General features: G+C 48.2%; 1 protein-coding gene across 1 annotated transcript; it reads right to left on the bottom strand.

Moving 5' to 3' along the window:
• Positions 1 to 3,603: 3,603 nt before the first annotated feature.
• On the bottom strand, positions 3,604 to 7,507 carry SLC25A4 (solute carrier family 25 member 4). The gene is made up of 4 exons (XM_040965734.1): positions 7,242 to 7,507; positions 5,533 to 6,019; positions 4,902 to 5,042; positions 3,604 to 4,063 (listed from the first exon to the last, which is right to left on the bottom strand). The coding sequence occupies exons 1-4, from the start codon at positions 7,350 to 7,352 to the stop codon at positions 3,906 to 3,908; spliced, it is 897 nt and encodes a 298-aa protein (XP_040821668.1). The 5' UTR covers positions 7,353 to 7,507; the 3' UTR covers positions 3,604 to 3,905.
• Between the last annotated feature and the right edge of the window lie 1,836 nt (positions 7,508 to 9,343).

The following is a 9,343-nucleotide window of genomic DNA, read 5'->3' as shown; positions in this document are numbered from 1 at the left end:
GGCTCACTTGCTACGTGACTGTGATAGCTGAGGCTGGGCCAGGCTGAAACCATAGAGAAGAACTCTTTCCAGGTCTCCCGCGTGGTTGCTGGGGACCCAGGTAATTGGGTCATTTGCTGCTGCCTCGCAGGTGCATTAACAAGAAAACTGGATAGAAAATAGAGCAACTGGGCAGGCGCAGTAGCCTAATGGCTAAAGTCCGCACTTTGCCCGTACTGGGATCCCCTATGGGCACCAGCTCACGTCCCAGTGGCCCATTTCTCATCCATATTACTGCTTGTGGCCTGGGAAAGCACAGTAGAGGATGACGCAAAGCCTTGGGACCCTGCACCCACGTGGCAGACATGAAAGAGGCTCCTGGCTTCAGATCAGTTTAGCTCCAGCTGTTGTGGTTACTTGGGGAGTGAATCAGCGGGTGGATGGAAGATCTTCCTCTCTGTGTCTTCTCCTATCAGTATATCTCACTTTCAAATAAAAATAAATCAATCATTTAAAAAAAGAAAAGACAAGAAAATGGAGCAATGGGCACTCCACTAGGGGCCACAGAAGCAGCTCAACCTGCTGCGTTGCAATGCTGGTCCCCATAAGCTCTTTAGCACCTTCATTACTACCATACTGAATCTATCCAGGTCACTAACAGCTCCCTCCTCACCAAATCCCAAAACCTTTATCTCCACAGCATGCTTTGGTAACCTTCCTGCCACACCTGGCATTGTTTAGATGCTCCTTAGTTTGGCGACACATACATGGCCTCACTCCCTCGTGCGCTGACTGTTGCTTTTGTGAAAGTCTGCCCTTTGAGACTGTCATGTTGACTCTTCTTCAGCACTCTCAGGCATCTCCACTGCTAAGCTCTTGCTTGCTTTACTGCTTCTTGGAGCCCATTGTCCACATGCGCTGCCAAAAATAGTTGGCATGCATCTGTCTCTAGCTTTCTGTTCCTTACCTGCTACGTTAGGGTCCCTCGCGGATGCATTTGTCATTTATAACTTTTTCCCAGGTGCTGCTTCTTGAATTATTTTGTCATCAGGCTAAGTTCTCCCCCCTCCAAACATGAAGACATAATGGATTAGCATTGTGGCACAGTGGGTTAAACTGCCTCCTGCAATGCCAGCATCCCATAGGAGCACAAGTTTGAGTCTTAGCAGTTCCCTTTTCCAACCAGCCCTCTGCTCAAGCATCTGAGAAAACACTGGAAGATGGCCAAGTGCTTTTGCCCCAGCCACCCGCATGAGAGACCCAGGAGTTCCAGACTCTTAACTTCAGCCTGGTGCAACCCTAGCTTTTGTGGCCATTTGGACAGTGAACCAGTGAATAGAAGATACTTGTGTAGTTCTTTTTCAAGTAAATATTTTTTAAAATGACATGGAGACATGAAACCTTGGCATTGTTATTCATCAGAGTCTGTATCAAATCCTGTCTGGTCTTAACAAAGCACACCCCTCATTTGCACTGCAATCATTCTAGTCCATGCTTCCATCACATAATATCTGGATTTTGAAAATAAGCTTTCACCTGGAAAAAGCCAAGGAAACATCAATTTAAGATTATACAGCACATAGCTTGGTATTTAGAGAAGGTGCTGTCTTGGATTGACTTCCATCATGTATTTTACATCTTGAATAAAGCAAAAAAAAACAATGTCCTTTAAGAGCAGGAATCATAGTGTGCTTTCACAGCTGCCGTAGCAGTTCAGGCTGATGTGAAATCACAGCATGCCAGAATACATGCAATAAATCTGATTACAGAAAGTAGACAAACTGTAAGCAAAGTGTTTAAAGATACTCAATAGTAAAGGCTTATAAAAATGAATGTGTAATGCATAAAAATCTTATACCAAATATTTTTTTCTTACTTGAGAAGCCAACAGTGCTGGTTTACTCCCAAATGCCTTCAATGGCAAGGCTGCACTGGCCCGAGGTGGGACTCCAGAGCTCAAACCAGATCTCTGACGTGTGCCAGGAAGCCTGTTACTTGGACCATCACCACTGTTTCCCAGTAACTGTATTTGCACAAGTTGGAGCCAGAGAGTAAACCACAGTACCCCAATGCAGGATGCAGACATTGTAACATCTTAACCACCAGGCAAAACACCTCCTGTGTTTTATGTGAGGCACATAATGGGTGATCTTACTCTATTTTAACTTTAATAATTGTATTATAACTGATTCTCTTGCTACTTGGGATAGCTAGGTACTGCAAAGTCAAGGCAAACATCGAGTTAGCAAATACTGAAACACTGCTCATTGTAGGTAGAGAACTGACAGTATTGATACCACCCCTCATATGTGACAGAACAATCTCTGCTTTTGAACTTTGCCCAGGATTTAGGGTCTGGTATCTACCATATCAGTCACTTGAGCATAGCGCACTATTATCTGTGTGGTCCTGCATTTCCAACTTGAAACTTTAATGATTGTCATCTTGCTCCCAAGTGTCTGGACAAGTCATACCCAAAGCAGGCTGGATACATGCTTACAAGAAAGCACTGCAGGGCCCAGTGCGGTAACCTTGGATTGACTTCAACATGTATTTTACATCTTGAATAAAGCAAAAAAAAAGAAAAAGTCACCTTGCATATGCTAGGATCCCATATGGGCACAGGCTTGTATGCTGGCTGCTCCACTTCCATCCACTATGTGGCCTGGGAAGATATAATAGGATGGCCCAGGGCCTTGGGACCCTGCACTGTGTGGGAGACCCAGAAGAAGCTCCTGACTTTGGATCAGCTCAGCTCCAGCCATTGTGGCCAATTGGGGAGTGAACCAGGGGATGGAAGATCTTTTTCTTCATAAATTTGACTTCCCAATTAAAATACATAAATAAATAAATCTTTAAAAAGTACTGCCTAACAATTCCCATGCCCAAGATGCATCTACCACTCTATTGCCCCATTTAATCTCTCCCCTTCTATTTTTTTTCAACCATAGTTTATGGCATCAAGCACTGTATTTCTTTAGCAATTCCCTTTCACCCTTTCATTCACTGATTCTTTCAGGGCACGTTCCTATCATTTTGTGTCTTCCCTAGCATCTAACACTTGACAGGCTGGTATGGTTTCAATGCCTGTGTCCCCATGGATAATTGTATGTGGAACTCCTAACCCTCAAGGTGATGTGTTTTCAGGTGGGGCCTTTGGGAGGTGATAAGGGTGATCCCTCATCAATAGGGGAATGTCCCTGTTAAAGAGGATTCCAGAGAGTGCACTTATTTTCTTTCTACCACATGAGGGCCCTGACCAGTCCCAGCCATACTGGCTTCTGGATCTTGGCCATAGACCCGTGAGAAGTAAGTTTCTATTGTGTATAAGCCACCAAACCACAGTGCTTTGCTATAGAAGTCAGAATTAAGACAACTTATTTTCCGTGAATATTGTCCACTTGTCACAGAATCCTAGGTATCCCAATTCTCTAAAGCAATTAAAAAGATCTACTCCTAATCATGCAAGATTCTTAAAATACATCTACAGCTTTTAGCAGGACCTAAGAATTCTTAAACATTGCATGAAAATGCACAAAATAAAATGGGACTATAGAAACCATGTTGTATGTTAGTGCGTTTGAGGCTACATTAACATTATTAGTAAGAATTCCGTGACAGAAGCGCATTAAGTGATCTTTATTGATGTTTTACATTCAGTTCTTCATTATCAGTTATTTAGTTAAACAAGTATGAGTAGTTGTTCTTTATTCACTGTGGGAATTCAAATGTAAAATAAATACAAAATACATTTGTGGCTTAATGAACACTCAATGAGCCTTTTTTTTTTTTCTGAGGTGTTTCAATCTGGTCATATCCCAGATCTTTTTACTCCCCCCCCAGAATTGCCTATTAAACCACATGATGGATCTGTGAACTGGTGATCCAAGTCCACTGTGAACCAATGAGCTGGAGTTTCAATTTCATTAGACATACTTTTTGATCTCATCATACAACACCAATACAAAAGCACCACCCATGCCTCTGAGCACATTGGACCAGGCACCTTTGAAGAAAGCCTTGGCGCCTTCATCTTTGGCGATCTTCCTCCAGCAGTCAACTGTCCCCGTGTACATAATGTCAGCTGTGGAAACAAACAGTGGGAAGGGCTCCATAACTGCAGGAAAGCTTTTATCCTCCCTAAAAGACATCTATGTAGGATTACCAGTTTTATGCCATTAGACTTCAGTGTTAAGTCCCATCTGTGTGTATTACTCTGTTGGACACCTTCCTTGAAAATGCTTTCGCTCAAGATCAGTGAGTAACTGGGGCAACAAAACCAAGTAATTTAGGCTGGCAAACACACAAAGGAGCTGGCTGGAGTGGGAACATTACACTACACGGTCACCTTTTATACGGATGACAGTTATGGGTCATACTGCTGCCAATTTACACAGCTAAAATGAAAGGCTGTAATTACTAGCTTGAACCAGGTGATACTGTTAATTTTGTACTTTAAAAATAGCAATCTTGAATGTTTCAACCTAAGGAAGTCAAAACTTTGTATCAAAATGGACTGCTTTAGGCCATGTTCTTCAGGTAAAAGTCCTTCCTTCTCTCAGAAACACCTGGCAATCGCTAGATAAGGGACTCATGAATTCTTTTTTTTTTAAGTAACTAGCTAATTTCATTTCCTTTGCTATTGTCCCCAGGCTGCAAGGGCCTGAAGTCTCTATTTCGCAAGATATCTTTTCAATTCACCCCTAAAAATCTCATTTGTGTTCGGCTTATCATTTCTTTAAGAGGAAAAAAAAATTCCTAAAGGCACAGTTCAGAATGTCAGGGGAAATGAATTACAATCTGTATTCCCTAAACTTCTCTTTTCACATAATTTTAATAATTTGAAAGGAACATTTCAGTGTTCTCAGCTCCGCCCCCACCCCCAAATGAGGCAGACATTGATGGGCAGGGTCCAGGCTTACCCCCTTTCCGGCCAGACTGCATCATCATCCTACGACGGACAGTGTCGAAGGGATAGGACACCAGCCCTGCGACGGCCGTCACACTCTGGGCAATCATCCAGCTCACAATAATGTGCACGTTCTTGGGGTCAGGCAGCATCCCTGGGGGCAGAGCAAGAAGTCAAAGGATTCCACTCCGCTGCTCAGCAAAAAGCAGGTGCAAAAGAGGCAACGTTCCACAACCAGCATGCCCGGCCCCGCCCCGCCCTGGTCTAGTCCGGTCTGGTCTGGTCCTGTGGGGGCGGGGAGACCTCACAGCTAGCTGAGCAGCCAACAGACTTGGCTGCTACCCTGCCTGGATCCAGAGATGCCAGTGCTCTGCAAGCTTTAGTTGCTGCAAGTTAAACTTGGTAACTGCTATGGCTGCTTCAAAAGGGAAATGCCTTCTTTCTCTTCACGCAGCTCAAGGACAGTTAATTTCAGTAGAGGACATGTAGGGTTCCTTTAGCTATGTGTGTACCGTACTACATTGGGATAGCTCAGAGTAGAAAAGACAAAATTAATATATTTGGCAGTTGGAGACCCCATAGGATCCCCCCCTTGGCACACCCTCCTCCTCCCCAGCTCCCACACCACTGCAGCCCCGTCTCACCCTTGGCAGTATCATAGACTCCGAAGTAGGCAGCTCTGTAGATAATGATGCCCTGGACAGAGACACTGAATCCCTGGTAGAGACCCTTCAGGCCATCAGACTTGAAGATCTTGGTGAGACAGTCGCCCAGACCACTGAACTCACGCTGGGAGGCACCCTTGCCCACGTCGGCAGCCAACCTGGTCCTGGCAAAGTCCAGTGGATAGACAAAGCAGAGGGAGGTGGCCCCAGCTGCCCCACCGGAAGCCAGGTTACCAGCGAAGTAGCGCCAGAACTGCTTATGCCGATCCACGCCCCCCAGGAAGATCTGCTTGTACTTGTCCTTGAAGGCGAAGTTGAGCGCTTGGGTGGGGAAGTAGCGGATCACGTTGGCCAGGTTACCCCTCCAGAAGGAGAGGAAGCCCTGCTCCTTGGGGATTCTCACCACGCAATCAATGATCCCTTTGTACTGTTTCTCAGCACTGATCTGTTTGCTGGCATGCTGGACCTGGAGGGGGAGGGATGGAGAGAGGGGGAGGGTGGTGGAGGACGCGAGGGTAAGGAGGGAGCAGGGAAGATGACAGGAGAAAAGAAGGTTTGCACTTCCTCTATTTCCTTTTAAAAACAAAGGATGAGAAAAACCGTCCGGAGAAATACTGAGAAAAACCAGCTCCACCCCCTAAATCCAATTCCGGCTCAGCTGGGGGTGGGGGAGACCTTTGAAGCAAAAGTCTCCCTCCATTAACCTAAAAGGTACTTGAATTGATTGTATTTTCCTATCCTGGGGCGGGGTGGGGGTGGGAACCTTACTGGAACACAAACTCCTAGCTTCATTCCCGCCAAGGGCTACCAACGGCAACGCCAGGCGGAGGATGGCACTCCTCGGTGCCACTCTAATCACCAAGGAGACGCGGATTTGGAGGGGCTCTCCGCGGGGGAGGCGGGAAGAACAGACCCACTAGAGCCTGGAATTTCGGGAGCAACCCGTTATTGCAGGGTTTGTTGCAATCTGCTGGGGTTTGACTAGAAAATTGCACTATTCCTCCTTCGGGCAGGCGGAGGAACACAGGATATGGAGGATGGGGGTCTCAGGCCATTCAGAGACCAGACACAGGGAAAAGCAGATGTGGTGGATTTTTAATAAGGCGATCTGCATTTGCTCGGAAAACTCAATTTCTCAAAACCCTCCGCTTCTTCATCTGTAATAGAATGGAAAACAGCATCTAGGTTGCAGAGGTGAAATCAAGGTGAATGAAGGAATGCATCCTTGGATGTGTCAACCTACAGCGCAATGCACGGGACACGATAAGAACAAGAATGTTCCATCTGAATGTTTTAATTGTAATAGGTGGATGCAGATGAAAAGGCCACTGAGACTGAGGAGGGCTTACAGGCCCGGACTGAAGCGCGGGTGCTGTCACCGGGCGCAGGATCTGGCAGGCTGAAACCGACTCCTGGTGGGTTTCCATATATAGAAACCCTACCGCGGGGCGCTACCCGACACCAGGAATCTGCTATTGACGCTGGACCGGTGTCTGCGCAGAGGGCACCTTCGCCTGAATGCAGGCCGCGCATTTCGGCCTGCGGCCTACTGCGGATTTCCTGCGGCTCCACGCGCCGCGCCCCCCGCGCCTGCCCCGACGCAGCAGCCCGCCCCGCACCCGGGCGCTGCAGCGGCCCGCGCTGTTCGCTCGCTGACCGCACCCACGCCCGCGCCCGCGCCCGCTCACCTGCAGCAGCAGTTTGACCCTCTCGATGGGGGCCACCGCAGTCTTGGAGACGGCAGCGGCGATGCCACCTGCCAGGAAGTCCTTGAGGAAGCTCAAAGCCTGATCACTCATGGTGACAGCCGGGCGCACACAGTCTGCAAGGAGCTGCGCTTTCGCTCTCGCCTATGTCTATGTCTACACCCCGGTCCAGGCAACGCCGCGCCGTCTCCGTGCCTGCAGCGATGCGAAGAGGCCGCTTAGCTCGCCCACAGCCCTCCTTATATGCCTCGCGCGGCGTCTCGCGAGAGGAGGAGGGTCCGGGCCGGCGTGCGCATTGCGCATTGGCTGGGCAGGTGCTCGGACACCCCCTCGCCATTCCCCTCTCCTCCACAGAGGACATCGGGGGCGAAGGAGCTTCCGGGAGGCAGGAGTGGGCTGGGGGCTGTGTCTCCAGCCTCGGACGTTTAAAGGGCATATTCAGGTTATCTGTGACGGCGAGCAGAGGGAACACTGTGTCACCTCGGCATGTGGGCCCCTGTATATTTATAGCACGCGAAGGCTTAGCCCTGGGCCGACCTGGGGACGGACACTGGACCCGCTGCCTGGAGCGAAGCTGTCTTTAACTTGAGCCTGCACGTGACGCGTTTCAACCCAAAGGACTTTTTTTTTTACTTCTTTTTCTTCCATGCATTGTTATGGGGTCCCTCACCAGAGTTCTCGGCCTGCGTCTCCGCCTTGTCAGAGCTCTGCGCCCTGCCAAATCCAGTGGCTTTCTCCTGAATAAATTCTAACGTCACTGGGTGCTGTGATGGCCCTCTGTGCTCTGGCAACCGAATTCCCCTCAAGTCTTTTCATTCAGTCTTGCCATCATTCACGCTGTTAGCCAATATTGTGTGCCTGGCGTTCCTGGAGGCGAGGAAAACGGGGTGCAGAGGAAAATTGGATGCAGGGGGGCCACTCAGGGAGGATCTGTTGTAGCTAAGGAGTGTGTGTGCGCCTTGTTTCTCTGCTAAGTCAGCCGGCCCAAGCCAGCTGGCTCAAAGACACAGACACCAGGCTGTCTTTGTAGTTCAGAGGACCCCCCTGAAGAGCTTAATGGGCTAGAGTGCTTTTAAGACACTCTCCTGGGGAGAAAGGTCCTCAGGCAGCCCGAGCCTTCCTGAGCCCCAGGCCTGACGACCTTGCAGAGGTCAGAGGATCCCTGTCTGGATTGGTCTCTTCCTGATAGGAAGCTGGGGTTAGAGAGATACCATCTAGTACCGCAAAACTAAATGTACTCATTGTTAAAATATATTAATGAGCTTTTATCTTTCTCCCCTGCTGTTCATACAGTGCACACAGGTTTTCAAATGTAACTGTTCCTACAATGATTGCCCTCAACTTTTTACTGCAATTTTTTTTTTTTAAGATTTTCTGTCTTTATGGGAGAGGCAGATTTACAAAGAGGAGAGACAGAAAGATCTTTCATTGGTTGTTTCACTCCACAACAACGGGAGCTGAGCTGATCCAAAGCCAGAAGCCAGGAGCATCCTCCAGGTCACCCATGTGGGTGCAGGACCCTAAGGCTTTGGACCATCCTCGGCTCCTTTCCCAAGCCATATGCAAGGAGTTGGATTGGAAGTGAAGTAGCCAGGACACAAACCATATGGGATTCCGATGCTTGCAGGCAGAGGATTAATCAGTTAAGCCATCACTACAAATTCTTTACTCAATTCTATTCCCATGCTTGTGAATGTTCTTTTGTGCATTTGAAAAGGTTTATTCATTTTTTCACAGACTAAATAATAGTAAGCTTCTCAGTGAGTGCAGGAGTGCAGGTGTTGGGTGAGCTGCAGCTGTGTGTCCCTCTGGGCTGGACACTGCACTAGAGCACAGGTCCAGGACAAGACAGGACAGGCCACAGGAGGCATGCGTTCACCCAAGGATCAGTTCAGAAACCCAGGTGAGCAGTGTGAAAGCTCAGCACTATGAAATCTTGGGACAGACACAGAGCAGTGCCTGTTCTCCATTTGCACATTCATTTAGCAAACACTCGGTGGGGCATTTGCTGAGTGTTCCCTTAGCTAAGTTTGGCCCTGCAGAGTCTACATAAGTACGTCATGGCTTATCCCCAAGGATCTTAG

This window comes from Ochotona curzoniae, unplaced genomic scaffold (assembly GCF_017591425.1).
Source record: "Ochotona curzoniae isolate NIBS_2020 unplaced genomic scaffold, NIBS_Ocur_1.0 scaffold_4505, whole genome shotgun sequence".
In the NCBI taxonomy this organism is placed as follows: domain Eukaryota; kingdom Metazoa; phylum Chordata; class Mammalia; order Lagomorpha; family Ochotonidae; genus Ochotona; species Ochotona curzoniae.
This window is presented reverse-complemented; position numbering and strand designations above follow the sequence as displayed.